The sequence below is a fragment of the Quercus suber genome, unplaced genomic scaffold, assembly GCF_002906115.3.
Source record: "Quercus suber isolate HL8 unplaced genomic scaffold, Cork oak 2.0 scaffold_165, whole genome shotgun sequence".
NCBI classification, from domain to species: domain Eukaryota; kingdom Viridiplantae; phylum Streptophyta; class Magnoliopsida; order Fagales; family Fagaceae; genus Quercus; species Quercus suber.
The window spans coordinates 424,721-440,690 of NW_027069626.1; the positions used below are offsets into that span (position 1 = coordinate 424,721).

Consider the following 15,970-nt stretch of genomic DNA (forward strand, 5'->3'; position numbering starts at 1 on the left):
TTTCAGTACTCCATAAAATTAAACAATACAATACATTTTTGTTTTTCTAAAATCTAAAGTATATATAATTGCAGAATACAGTACAAACAAATAATTATTATATTATTTGAAATAAATAAAACTCAGCAACAAATTATGTTTCTGTTACCGTTCCCCAAATGTCACTCTCTGTCTCTGTCTGTGGCGTTTAGCAATTTCAGTACTCACGAGACGAGAGGACTGAATTTCCGGGAATTTTTTTTTTTTTGTTGGACTTGGATCTTTTCTCCTACTTTTTTCTTTTTTTGGTTGGGCGTGGACATGGGCTAAGTAAATTTAATATTTGAAGAGAAAAAGAGAGAGAGAGAGGGAAAAGAGAAAAGAAAAGGAGGCTGCATTGCATTGGCAGTGGATAGAATTTAATAAGAGGCCCAAAATGGAAGTAATGGATCAATATCGGAGTTGAGCTGGAGGCCCAACAGAAGCCTTTCTCTTTTCAGCAAGAACAATGAGAGGCTGAGGCAGATCTGGTCAGAAAGTCAGAAACCCAACAAACTTAGAGCATTCACATCAGTCCGTGTAAATTTTATGTCTATTTTACACGAAAAAACCTACTTTTTCTATTTTACACATCTAATTTTACAAAACACACACATCAGTTTATCTATTCTACACGTTTATTCAATAAAATATTCATTATTTTACATTTTTTTATTACTCACTCCTTCATTGCCCCTCTCTCTCTAACAGACCCACGGCCACCATCACCACCATCATCACCACCCACATCAGCACCCAGCCACCATCATCACCACCCAACCTATTGACCCACACCCACAATCAACAAAAACCAGAAAAAATAGATTGAAACCCACCTCCTGGCAATAGCCCGAAATATGAAAGAAAAAAACAAGGCACTGGAGGATGAAATTGAAAGTTTTGGGGTGTCTGAGGGTCAACGGCGGAAGAAAATTGTGCAGAGGAAGAAAGAGATCAGCGGCGGTGGGGCTACAAGAGTCAAGCTAATGGAGTCACCGAAGCCGGTGGGGCTACAAGAGTCAGCGGCGGAGGCGTTGGTGTCGCTTTTGACTGTCAGATCGAATGAGCTGGTTTGTACAAAGTTTCCGGTGATGGTGGTGGCGGCAGTGCTCGGTGGAGGAAGCCAGGGGTGCAGGAAAAGACTGGTGGCCGTTGGGGCTCAAAACCACTTGCAGAGGCTGGCGGAGATGGAGGTTGCCGGAGCCAAGAAAGCCTTGCAGAAACCTCTCCGGGAATAGGCTCAAGAACAGTTTCAGCAGGACGCAGAGAGAGAGAGAGAGAGAGAGAGAGAGAGAGAGAGAGGGAGCTGAGAGGATGAGAGAGAAAAAATATATTAAAAATGATATAACCATGCTACAGTACCCGTGTATATTTACACGGGTACTGTAGCAACTGATAAATATAAACAAGTATACACCCACTGATGTGGGTAGTTTTTTTGCTCAAGTTGTGTAAAAGTGATGAATTTTTTTATTTTGCACATTTATACACACTTATGCAAACACTGATGTGAATGCTCTAACCTGGACTGGAGTTGGGAGTTTCTTTCTTTCTTACACGACTCTCTCTCTCTCTCTCCCTCAATATCCGCTCCTTCTATAGAATGAATTGGGTTATCCTATCCTATTTGGTTATTTCCATCTTTACGCAAAATCCGGCTTTGGTTTCCCATATTTTTCAGTTTTCCTTTTCCTTTTTTCCACTTTTGGATTCCCCATTGTAATTCGTAATTGTAATGCATTAAAAATATTAAATATTAATACATATCCATACTTTGAGCTAACAAAAAATGACTATGGACATGGATTACACCCACACGCACCATTTGCTTTAGCTTCTCCTTATTCCATATGTAGATAGTAGGAAGCGTACAACTTCAAAAAACAATGTTTGGAAATATAAAGAGGTTTTTACGTTTTGATTTATCCTTGGTTGTTACGAGTCATAGAATAGCATGTTTTCTTTCGTAATTTCATTATTAATGTTAGTCATTTCTTTCCTCCTAACTTTTTTAATGAGAATTATATTCTTCTTCTTTTTTCTTTTCTTTCTTCCTTTTTCATTAATAAGATTAGAAACTAAAAAATGGTATACCCATCTCAACCCCCAAGCCAAGCCCAAAAAATTCAGACTGTCTCAATTTCATTTTTTTACAGATTAATCCCAACTGGTTTTGCACATCTCTTCATTTTCCTATCACTCCATATGTAATTCCTCATTTCGGCTATGTTATCCAATTGAGAAAAGGGGGGAAAAAAAAAAAAATATATATATATATATATATAATTCAAAAGATTTTTAAATGTTATCCAATTGAGAAAAGGGGGGGAAAAAAAAAAAATATATATATATATATATATAATTCAAAAGATTTTTAACTCTCCTGAACTATATATTGCATTGGCATTCAGCTTTGCCTTATGAAAGCTCTTGTCATCAGCATGTACATGTTCCACTCATACCTAGCAAAAATCACGTGGCACTTGCCATTTTTTTTTTATCTGTAAATAAATAGTAGTATTTTGTTTCTTTTAAGCCAATATGCATATGCAGGATTTGATGTTGGAATAAAATATCAACAATATTTAGGGGTTCTTTTAGCATTGTGAGATTGTAGCTAGCTAGAATCCATGGCCATAGGCTTCGCATCATTTCTATTCACTCACACAGACACAGGGCGTCAGTAAGATTGTTACATGGTGGAAGGTTTGTTGTGATTATTATTCAAGGCATAATTGACATTTTGATGGATGGCAGTTAGAGAATATTGGGATTTAAACTTGGGACATCGCTGATGATCTGAAATGGAGTGTATTATATTTACATTATATAATATTATTTGGCTGATCTTGGAGGAGTGATATACTTAACTCTTGAAAAAAGTTTTTAAGATGGTGGATATTGGTTAATTAGGAACTCCAAATAAGAAAAGGAGTAGGCAGAACAAATTCAAAGTATGGGAATTAATGCAAGGAATTATGAATGTATATGAGGAATTGCGCTGGGTTAGGTACTTTTTATAGCTGGAACAAGATTCATTTAAAAAGGAGACCAACCAACATATAAAGAGATCCTTCCCAATAAGCAAAAGCATCCAAAACTTGTGAAGGCTAATTCAAACTTCAGAGGACAGAGACTACGAGAGGAGCCAATAAACAATGTCCATTTACCTAACTGGTGGGCTACAACATTGACTGATGACAACATTAGACCTATACGAGCTGTCACCAAGAGTTAAAATTATTTGAATTTAAATTTTAATTGATGATGCACAAAAATCATCAGTGAGTTGATTGTGTTCGATCGCTCCAATGGGTACCTGAAGAACAAGAAACCAAGAACCTAACAGAGAGCACAGGTGGGGTGCCGGTCAAAAAGACCTTCCGAAAATTAAGTCAGTGAGTGAGAAATCTCTAGGAATTCTATAGTGAGAGAGCTAGGAATTTTTTGTGTACTTGGGAAAAGATGAGGTCTGATGCTTATATAGTGGTGAACAGCAAATCAAAATCCCTTTGATGTAGGATCTTTCCTTATAGAAAGGATTTGAAATTAGGGTTTCCGAAATTTTAGGGTGTCCTTCCATATGGAGAAGATATGGGCATGTAGTAAGGTCTTTGGACATAATGCGCAAGATATTTCCATATGGGGGCCTATGCATGGAGACTACGTAAAGAATTGTGGAACCGATTACCTTTGTTAGTCGACTCGGCCATCCATCCGTCGACATGTAGATGAGGTGACGAGGATTCATCCATTCATCAGTTCCCACTCATCGTCCTGTCCATTACCATGACGGGTCCGAGGGACACCATGTGGCGACAGACGCATGGTTAGGAGGATTTGTAGCTCCATCCATTGAGACGGCATGAATGGGACTGTCAGCTCCTGAGATTACTTAGCTAGACAGATAGAGAGGGGGTCTTAGGTCCATCAAGATCACTTAGGACGAATGAGTAACAAAATTTTCTACTGGACAAAAATACCCTTATCACTAATAATTAAAGAAAGTGTTAAACATATATTGGCAAAAAAATACTGGACACATATATTTTTTAAGTTGTAGGAAAAACTTATTTTTTATGGGTCTAGTTAATGGGTGCTAATTTAATCTTATGTATACGTGTATGAAACTCTCTCTTGAATACTTGAACTCCACTCTCACCCCCTCCACACCCCATAAACAGTTATAGAATAACCATCACATCTAAGTGTAGTTTGTCAACTTCCCTTTTCATTTCTGTATTAATTTGTAGATGCCAACTTTTCTTTGAATTCCCAATAATTTCTAGTTTTCAACAGTGACAAACGACTCAAAGTGATTTTTGTACTCATTTGAAAAGTGTAATGCCCGTTATTCCTCAGTGCATATATTCCACCTCACCTTCATGAATCAAGCCCAAGAGTCAAGAGATATTTATGGGCCATTTGGTAAGCAACAATTTTCAGTTTTTAAATAATATTATACTTATTTTCACGCACTTTTTTACATACACGTATTTTCAAAAAATACAAACAACATTACTAGAACAATGTTACCAAACAGACTATATCTGTCTCAATTTGCGTAGCTATACTTTTAATAGCACGTGAAACTAATGGAAGCTACTCTCTATATCATTGATAAATATCTGCAAAAGTTTTATTGTACACCTTTTAGACCCATCTATCTTATTTAGTTGATTATGAATTTTGAAGGCCTTGCTATGAATTTCACAATAATGGTTATCAGAAGAACTACGTTGATTTATTTTCATTTCAAAAAAAAAAAAAAGTTGATTTATTTTTCTCTCATAAGCTTCAGTTATCCGCTTGTATGTTTTATCTCCCAATAAGCATTTTGGGTTTATTGATCTTACGAGGTGGAAAGCGTCTAATCTTTAAAGGTGATATGATTGCTAATAAACAAATTATTTGCTTAAAAAAAAAATTAAGAGTATTTTTTTTAATAGGAAAAAAGCATTGAGAGTTGTATAAGAAATTGGAGAATCAAAATCAATCTTTGCAAAATGAACATTAATCTTCTCAAATTTAAATGAGAATATGAAGTATTTAAAGTGAGAAAAAGGAATGTTATAAGAAATTGGAGAATCAAAATCAATCTTTACAAAATGAACATTAATCTTTACAAATTTAAATGAGAATATGAAGCATTTAAAGTGAGAAAAAGGAATGTTATAACTTATAAGATTCGAAATTTTACGAAACCACTAGTAGGATAAACACGTGGTATGGAACGAGGCTAGATTATTCTGAATAAGTGAAATTGCTTTTGACAAGTTAAGCCGCAAAAGCACCTCTGTGTACGTGCACGAAGTGAGAAAGTTGAAAATGAAAGAGCATCAATAAAATGAGATTGGCTAGTTATACTATTATAGCCGCAAAAAAAAAAAACACTCTTCTCATCTTCTGGTCTCAAAGAAAGCTCTAAAAGTAAAATAGTTGAAAGTGAAAGCTTAAATAAAAAGAGACCATGTTCATTAATTGGTTTGGGTATCTTCCCTCTCCGACCTATAAAACTCATATAGACACACCCACAAACGAACAGTTGACAGAGCGAAGAGAGAGAAAGGGATATGGATGTTGAAATGGTATATATAATTAAAGAAACAAAAGATATTAGATATGTTGCATTGGGAATTTTTTATTTGTGAATCGGGAACTAATGGGAATAGAATCATCGCCTTTTATATCTGTGTTGGTGACGAGTTCCTGGGTGTGGGATTTGGAATTTGGTGGGCTTTCGATCCCACTTTCAGTTGGCACTAGCCACTTGTCCCTACTTATGCTGCATGTCGCCATTAGAATATGAGATCAAGTTGGGATGGCAAAAACAACTACCCATTTTACCAAAATATTATAGGTGTTAAAGAGACATAAAACCTCCTCGCCTTTACATGCACATGGATTTATTATTCTCTATAACATTTGCATGCAACATCACTCTTCTATGAGATGGACTTAAGAATGATGCTACATGCACATTTACATTTACGTAGTCATAGTTACAATTGCCTTTTTGTGTAAATGTGTATGTAACAGAATGTGTGTAATAAACACTACTCATATATTGTATATTTCTATGTGAGGGGATTGTAATTTGCAACACTTTATTTTCATTATTTTTCACCTTTTAAAGTCTAGGTGTAAAAAAATAATTTTATGTTTACAAAAATTCCATTGTATAAATCTCTTAGTCCTAGTTATTAGGATAATGGATATCGACCATCTATCTCCAGCTTGAGATTTGTTATATTGAAGTAGTGAAAAGAAATTTCATCCCTAACAGAGGCTTGGCTGAGTGGGTAAGGTTCAGGCGATTTGTGCAACACACCTAGGTTCGAGTCCCGCTACCCGCAGGAGTTCGTTGGTAGGCACCCTTAGTGGGGTTAAAATCTTGCACAGGTTGAAAAAAAGACCTCTGTGGTCCGCCTAGCACCCTGCCCGGGGGTGTAATATAACCATAAATCCCCTCATTTTCATTTACCAAAAAAAAAAAAAAAAAGATTTGTTATATTAAAGTAGTGAAAAGAAATTTCATCGCCAACGGGGGCTTGGCTGAATGGGTAAGGCTCGGGCGCTTCGTGCAACACACCTAGGTTCGAGTCTCGCTGCCCGCAGGAGTCCGTTGGTGGGCACTCTTAATGGGGTTAAAATCCCGCACAGGTTGAAAAAAAGACCTCTGCGGTCCGCCTGGCACCCTGCTTGGGGGTGTAATATAACCATAAATCCTCCAATTTTCATTTACCAAAAAAAAGAAAAGAAAAGAAAAGAAATCATCCTCAAACCAAAAAAAAAAAAAAATGCTTTGCGGATTACAAATCTCACAATTATATACCCTAATCATACCGAACACCACTTGCACCATCTACAACTTGCGTCTATCCTGTTTCGTTTAATATTTGTCTCATTTTGTTCTATACAGGGTTTTCCCTACCCAACCTTGAAGAAGAAACAATGCATGCTCATAATCTGACCCTCCATCCTATTGCCATCTCTAAAGTCATCCACATTCTTTATTAGTTTCTAAATGTTTTCCTGCATTTTTTAGAATTTTTTTAATATAATAAAAAGAAACATATAAAATTTTCGTTTTCATCTTAGATTTAATTAATCACTAATATGGAAATTTGCTAAGTTTTGGATTTAATAATTTTGATTATTGTCCAATTTTATTTTATTAAAAAAAAAAAAAAAATGCTTTGCGGATTACAAATCTCACAATTATATACCCTAATCATACCGAACACCACTTGCACCATCTACAACTTGCGTCTATCCTGTTTCGTTTAATATTTGTCTCATTTTGTTCTATACAGGGTTTTCCCTACCCAACCTTGAAGAAGAAACAATGCATGCTCCTAATCTGACCCTCCATCCTATTGCCATCTCTAAAGTCATCCACGTTCTTTATTAGTTTCTAAATATTTTCCTGCATTTTTTAGAATTTTTTTAATATAATAAAAAGAAACATATAAAATTTTCGTTTTCATCTTAGATTTAATTAATCACTAATATGGAAATTTGCTAAGTTTTGGATTTAATAATTTTGATTATTGTCCAATTTTATTTTATTTTTGAGTAAACAATAATATATTTATGACAAAACAGATTTCAACTCATGGTATATGTTTATAATGGTTGTAAATTCTCTTCACAAAATAAAAAGGTTGTAAATAAACATCCTTTAAGAAATAGTTGGTTAACAATTAAACAATAAGTGTTCAACTCATAGTATGCATTCCATTAATTAACAATCAAACAATAAGTGATAACCTAAATATACAGAGATCTGGCTAAACTTAGACAGCAAAGTCGTGGCACGTAAGTAACAACCTTTACTAGTCTCACTGGCAACATGACTTAAACTTTGAAGCATTGCCCATGGCAACCTCCACTTTCTTAACTCTTAGGCTATATATGTTGGTTTGAGGAAAAGGGAGAGAAGGGAAGAGAAATGACTTATTGTCCTTTATGATTAGAAGAGAATAGAGAGGAGAAATGAAATGTGGGGATAAATATTTCTATGGTCCCATAAATTTTTTTATTTTGAATTTTCCTTCCAAATCCATAAAATTACTCTTATACCCTTAAAAATTTTGACTTTTTGTATTAAAATTACATTTATATCCTTATTTCTTTATATATTAAAAGAATAAAACAGTAAAATATATTTTATTTCTCCACTCCTTTACATCCAAACACTTTTTTTTCCCCCTTTCTTTCTCTTCTCTTCCCTCTAAACAAATATAGGCTTAAGTGAGAAGCCCCACTTATGTCGCTGTCCAAAGATAGCATTGGGCCATTGGTCAACCCAATAAGCATTTTTGTGATAACCTCAGCATACACATTAGCTTGTGAATATTTTTTTAATCTATTTTATTATAAGAACTTATTTTTTATTTTTTTATTTTACATATTCAATTTTCAAAATGCTCCACTTCAGATTATTTTTTTACACTACATTTGTTAAAATATCAATTTTTCTTGATTTTTTTAATTGTTTATTTTTCTACACCCATAACAACCACCATCCACTCTTTTTCCTTTATCGTCAGGATATATAAAATGCAAAATGAATAGTGTCAATGTAAATTTACACAGTTATCGTAGCAACTAACATTTATGTATTTTTATACAACTTTGCATAGTTTGGTATGAATAAATTTTGAGTTTGGCTAAAATGTGATACTTTCTCTATTATATTAATAATGATACGAGTGCTCTTAAGCAAGTGTATCAATTGGAACTGAATATTTTGGTACATATATTTAACCATTTATGAAATTTATACCATATTTTAGATTATACAAAATTTATATCATATTGATATAAAATTTTATATTATATCAAATAGTAATTTATGTGTGTATATATATGTAGTAAAATATATTTACATAAATAATAATTAGTTTCTTTTCTGTTTTTTTAGGGGAAACATAATAATTAACTTAATAATAGCGTGGGAATGGGTGAGGAGAAAAGAAAAAAAGAAAAAAAGAAAAAAAAAAGAATAAGAGTGTCTTTTTGTTCTCAAAGTTTATGATGCAACTCATGAGTAACCCATAATTTAGGGTAGACTTATGCAACAAAAGAAATATTATATCCACAACAGTTTTACAACAAATTATTTGTGGTAAATTTTTTTTTTTTTGGAGAAAGTTTGTGGTAGATTGTTATTAGTGAAAATAATAATAATAATTAATAGTAAGTTCAAATTGAACTAATAATAACTTACATATACGATTTGTTGTAAAAATATTATAGAAATACATTTTTCACACAACAAAACCTTAAAAATTAATAATAAATCCGATAATAAGTAGGAGATCACTTCAAGTTAAGGAGAGACTAACTCTGGATTAGTCCATTTTTTTGTTTTTTTCCTTTCACAAAAGAACATGTAAATAGACAATAAAAAATAGGCATGTAAACCGGCCAAGTGTTTTGTCTTTTCCCTTCTCAATGAATGAACAATAATTAATAAACAAACAAATAGATAAAGAAACGAAAACATGAGTAGCAAACTAATATAGCTATAGGCTTTATTTCTATAACGAGTCATGATCATGCAATGAAAACAAACTCTGTATTATTTTTTATTGAAAATTTTAATTTATATTATCTTTCTCTCTGGATGTAATGTTTAATATTATATAAATTAAAGAAAAAGTCAGAGGTCAATCGATATTATAGGACCCAATCGATATTAATATTATAGGACCCTAGGTGACGGAGGGACTAGCACAAACCACCCACCAATCACGATAGTTTTTTTTAAAGACCCAATCAGGATAGCTTTATAATCTTAATCTTATCTATATTATTATTTAATGAGTTTCCTTAGTTTGAACCTCATTTTTTTTTTTTAATACTCTTACACGTACAATCGGATAAAAACATAACTTTATTTCTCACTAAAATATTACCAAAAAATAGGATTTCTTCTCTTAATTTTTAAATTATTTTATCTGCTTATAATTTTTTTTTTAAATCTCATTACACGCTGTACTGTGCGTGTGACAAGAATAGTATTTTATAAAATATATATATATGAACAGTTATGATGCTATAATATATACAGAAAAAGAGGTATAAAATAAAGGTGTAAATAGAAATATCTCCACCGCAAAATCGTCCTCAGCCACACAATGTTTTTTTTTTTTTTTTGAACTTCTACTCAGCCACACAATGTTATTCTAGTATTCTACATTGATAATTTATTAATTAATGTAATTATCTTTGTCAGCCTTGAAAGTAAAGATAGGTGTACGAAATGATTTCTATCATTGTTACTTAATTCAAATTCCTTTCATGTTTCATCAGGACCATTACCCATCACCACCACCACCCATTTCTCTCTCTTTAATTTCCTTGGTGATATTTCTTTCCGTCCAATCAAAAAAATATGCGCGTGACATCATGAGCGGGGTAGCGCACTCACTTTAATGGAGGTAGACTTTTTAAAGTTTTGGTGCGGCCTTTTGCTTTTTGAGTGTCGTTTAACGTGTTTACTGTTGTGTTGTGTTTGTGCTGCCGTAAGGTTTTATTTTCATATTGAATTTAGACCACTCACCTAAAATTCGCAACCCAGCCTATATAAATATTTAAGGTTGTGGGGGACTATATTGGCAAGTTGCCTTGAGAGAGAGAGAGAGAGCTTTTTCGATAAATCAGAATCAGCTCAGCAAAAGAGTTGTAAGATTTGGGATTCACTCACATCACTCATTCTTAGTTCTGGTAATGACAAAAGTATATCCCAACACGACAAACTTAGTCACGTCCTCCCCGGACGGAAAGGGGAACGCGGCAATCTTAACTGTATGGAAGAAGTCACTTCTGTTCAGCTGTAATGGATTTACGGTATTCGACAGCAAGGGGGATTTAGTATTTAGAGTAGACAACTATATGGCCAGTAACAAGGGCGAGATCGTTCTTATGGACGCTGCCGGCAAGCCTCTCTACACCATTCGCCGCAAGGTAAGACTGTTAAATTCTTAATTGCTTCCATTTTAAACTATCTTGATGAATATGGCAATTAATTAATGTGTGCTATGTTATATATGATCAGAGGTTAAGCTTTGGGGACAACTGGCTGTTGTATGAGGAGAGACGGCGGTGAATCCTCGATTTTCGGCTAGGAAACACGTGAACATCCTCAACACAAAGTGTTTGGCTCACGTTAGTAATTACAACAAGGCTAACGAAGGAACAGGAGGAAGTGTCGGGCGTTCATCCCCAACAGCAAGAACGTGATGTATGAGATAGAAGGATCGTACACGCAACGATGCTGTGCGGTGTTAGACAAAAATAGGAGGCGGGTGGCGGAGATCAAGCAGAAAGAGGCAGTTGGAGGAGTGGGCTTTGGCGTCGACGTCTTTCGCCTCATTGTACAGCCTGAAATCGACGCTGCTCTTGCCATGACACTAGTCATCCTTCTCGACCAGATGTTCGGATCTTCTAGACGCCTTTCCACCTAAATATATCATTAAGTAATTACCATCAAAGGCAGCACCAAATGATCAACATCAAAACGATCATCACCCTATAGAGCACCATCACCCTCCTCGATCAGCCCAAATTTTCCTGTCTTTTTTTTTTTTTTTAATGTATGAATATAATACAGCTTCACTCACCTTCTCTTTTTCTTTCTGGATTCTCCCCCACTCCCCACTTCTTTTTTCCTTTTTTTTCCCTTAAGAATCTTAGGAGCTTGGTTTTTTTTTCCTTTTACATAGAAAACCAAGATCAAAGTGGGGATGTATATAATTCTTCAAAAAAAAAAAAAAAGGGAAAGTTTTTATCTTTCAGTTTTTTCATCCTAGGGATGTATTGCTGGGATAATCCAGTTTTTTCAATCCATGTATGGTTTCCTTGATAGAACGAATAAATCCTTAAACAAGTAATAAGAATTACGTTCCTTTTCTTTTTAGTTAGTGTTTACTTTTATTTGTGTTTTCATAATTAATTAAGCCGTATCCAGGGAAAATTGGAAAAGAGAAGAGGTGTACAAGTAATTAATTAAGCAGGGGCCAGCAAAATATAAATGCTTAAGAGGTTCTTGCTCTACTTCTGTGCTTCATTATCTAATGGTTCTGAGCTTCTCTTTCAATGAAGGGTTCTCTGATTTAACGAAATGTCTCCTTCATCAATTTATGATGTCTCTCAATCAATTGGTGTTATTGTTTGTCCCAATCCAAATTCTTGATTGATCAGTAGGCCTCGTTTACAGTTGTTAGTTTGAAAATTCATCAAATATAGAGCAGTACTCAAGACAAGAATCAAGATACATGTGGCCACTGTACTGATCGAAAATCAAGTATTACCAAAATATGGAGAGATCCCATCAAGAATCATAGCTGATACAAATGAAAAGACAACACTCAACTCAACGTAGTTAAATAGAAGAATAAGAATGTTGAGCAGTTAGTCATCTCAAAAATTCCTGAACCTGGTCAACACAAACATAAAAAGCAATAATTGTGATTTTTTTTTAGATAAAAGACTCGTTAACTCAATGAAATTGCATGTTTTTCTTTACAAGCAAAATCAAGGTTCAAATCATCTCCCTCATTGTTGTAATTATCTAATTATAAATAATATTTAGTATATAATTATAGTCCCAACTGTTATCTTAACTCCACGATTATTATGATAGCTAAAAATCAGGTAATAAAACTTAATAATATTTTTTTTTTGAGAGAGAGAGAGAGAGAGAATTTCATGTTACAACTAAGGTAACAGACTGAATACTACAATTCCAGCAAATTTATTGGTTTTGGTCCTTGACCTTGTGGTTGTGGAGTCAAACTCATAGAAATAGAAAGAAGTGATCCATGGTCCCAAAAGAAACGACTGAATATGGGTCATCTGCCACTGGGCCTTGTAGCCTAGTGGCACCTGGGGTCATTGTATACTTTGAGCTCGGGTTCGATCCCTTGCATCTATCCAGCAAAAAAAAAAATATGGGTCATCTAGTCCATGCAGCAAAAACAAGAATATGGGTCACCTAGTCCAATTTTTATTTCTTCTGGTTTTAATGCCCAATAATTTAAAGATAAAAATTGGCCATGGGCATTGGGCAGCTAGCCCGGTCTTTGGGCTTTTAATTTGAGAATGCCCAATTCGTATGTGAGATTGCCTGTTGTTGAGTTGATGCATAGAGGGCTGCCATGTGGCTAGAGAGAAATAAATTAGCCGTAAGGATTCTAATTGAGGTCGGGGTCCGACGTCCAAAGGTTCACTGGTAAAGGATTAGGAGTTCATTTGGATACAACTTATTTTACTAAAAATTGAAAATATTGTAGTAAAATAATGTTTAAATATGCGAATAGTATTGTGGGATCCATTTTTTTTTCCTGAATGAAGTGGTTGTGGGTCTCATGAATAGTGCGTAAACAGTACGTGAACAGTAACTTTGTCTCCTACCTAAAAACGTGTGCATAAAATAAAAAAAATAAAAAAGGAAAACGCCAAATGCAAATGCGTTCTCTTTTTCAGCCGGATCCAAACAATCACTAAAGCTTCGTTTTGATTACATCTACGTTTTCATGCAGACGTGTTTTTGGCTTTTTTTTTTTTTTTAATTCTAGCGCTTGGTGCATTGTTCATGGGATATGAATAGTGCATCAAGGCAAATACACAGTATTTTCATTAATAAACAGTAACCGAAATTTTTTTTTTTTTTTTCAGTTTTCAGCAAAATAAGCAATATTCAAATGCACATTAAATTGTATACAATATATTATCAAAAAAAAAATTGTATACAATGAAAGAAAAGTTTAAGAGCATTTATATTTGGTGTGCTAAAAAAATTTAGCATTTAGTATTTTCAAAAGCTATTTGATCTATTTTAACATATCAATTAACAGTACACTCTACATTTAATTTTCTATTTTAATGTACAAACACATTAAAAAAAAAAAACATTAAAATAATATAAATAATTTCAACTGATTTAAAAAAAAAAAAAAAAAAAAAACCACAAACACCATGGAACACCCATTCCCACAACCAAACAACGATTCTTATTGCCAAACATCCATACCCACTACCATAGAATACCCACACACACCAATCATACAAGCAAATCACCAATCGCACAACCAACCACTAAAACCACTAGCCACAACAACTAGTCAACCACAACAAATGACTCAAATTCACTCTTGACTTCCTTCCTTTCCAATCCTCACACCTAGTCAAGTCCTCATTTGGATCGATCTATCTATGGGCCAATTTGACCGAGTCATCCAAGTTGAACAAGTCACTCATGGTTTGTATATCCCTTGACTCGTGAGTTCCACCTACCCCCCCCCCCCCCCCCCCCCCCGGCGCCCCCACAATTAGGATCGGCATGGTCACGACACAGATCAACTCAAATCATCAAATGAGTTGGACAAATTCAAGAACGAATAAAGGAGAGATGATTGTTTTGTTAAAATAAGAGAGAGAGGGAGGGAGGGGGGTGGGGGGGTTGAACAATTGAATAAAAAAATTATTTTAAGTTTTAGCAATACACTATAGTATCTACTATTAGTAGTAGTTTACTATAGCAGATTGACACGTTTTTTTAGATAAGAAAGAATTTCGTTATTTGAGGTGCTAAAATAAATTTTTTAGTGATTTAACAACACCAATGTGAATGCTTTAAGGGGCTGAAGCTTGAAGATGAACTGATGGGATTAGTAAAAGCTAAGTAAATGATGTTAGATACATTGTTGAGATAATGGTAAGAGGCTAAGAGTGCATATATTTTGTTGGTGCAAACACAATAATAATAGAAATAACACAAAAGAAACTGAATAATACCTCTAAATATTATTATTTTGAAAATAAAAAATTACACAACACTATTTGGACTGAGGTACGGCACTTGTTCTCTTTAAAGGGATTCAAGCTTTTGGTTGATTAAATTTTGTAACTAGTGCAGACTTTCTCTGACTTGCCTTCCCTAGGATAACAACCCAACAAATGTCGCATGACTAGAATGACCTCTACACAAAGCGTTTAAGCCCAAATGAATGAGTCTATTTATAGGCTCAATAGGCCTCACGAAATTATTACCCAAATTAATTTAATTAATTATGTCCATAATTATAATGTAGTGGGTGTTACAAGATTAATAAATCTGATGGTCTGGAATTACACAATTAAATGGATGAGATAAGGAGTTTAGAGGCCCAACAGCTAATCCATTATATGGGTGAATGACTCTCCAGTTTTCCATAATAAAAATGTCATTTACTCACTAATAAATATAGAAATTATTTCAACGTATCAAAAGGTTCTAGAGAATGCTTGAGTGAGAGAGAGAATGCTTGAGTGAAAACAAAACTTATTTGATTAGAATGAATTGAATTTAACTAATTTACATTGATGCTCTGTTATATACACGGTTAGTAGTGCTCAGCTTTTTTGTGACAACAGGCTGCATTACACATAGCATGCCAATCCTTCTTCCACGAGCGAACAAAACATATAGAGGTTGACTGCCATTTGGTCAGGGACAAGATAACAGAGGGTGTGATTAAAACTTTTCATGTTCAAGCCAGTTTCAAACAGTAGATATCTTCACCAAAGCTTTGGGACTTCCAACGTTTAGCAGGTTGATGAACTGTTTGGGTTTAATTGATATTTCTCCCCAACTCTGAAGACTTCAAATGATCAAGCCAATGATTCTGTAAATCATGACTTGAGGGGGAGTATTGAATATGTTATGTGAAAGAAAGAATGAAACAGAGTAATACAGAAATGAAGAAAGAAGATGACCAAAACGACAAGGTTTATAAGCAAAAGAAGAAAGGGAAATTAAAGGAAACGACAGTGCTTTGCATAAGTGATTGACACGTGAGAGAGCATACACGTGAGAGTATTTAGTGCTGTACAGTTGTCATACCAGAATTGGTTAGTTTGTTAGAAGTTGGTTAGATTAGTTTTGATTGTTGTTGCTCTA

The 15,970-nt window shown here is 34.2% G+C and overlaps 1 protein-coding gene across 1 annotated transcript; it reads left to right on the top strand.

Annotated features, from left to right (window-relative positions):
• Positions 1–10,604: 10,604 nt before the first annotated feature.
• LOC112023961 (protein LURP-one-related 8) lies at positions 10,605–11,947 on the top strand. The gene is given in 4 exon segments (XM_024056593.2): positions 10,605–10,995; positions 11,087–11,117; positions 11,120–11,244; positions 11,247–11,947. Coding segments are annotated over 4 exon segments (642 nt in total). The 5' UTR covers positions 10,605–10,758; the 3' UTR covers positions 11,496–11,947.
• Positions 11,948–15,970: the final 4,023 nt, after the last annotated feature.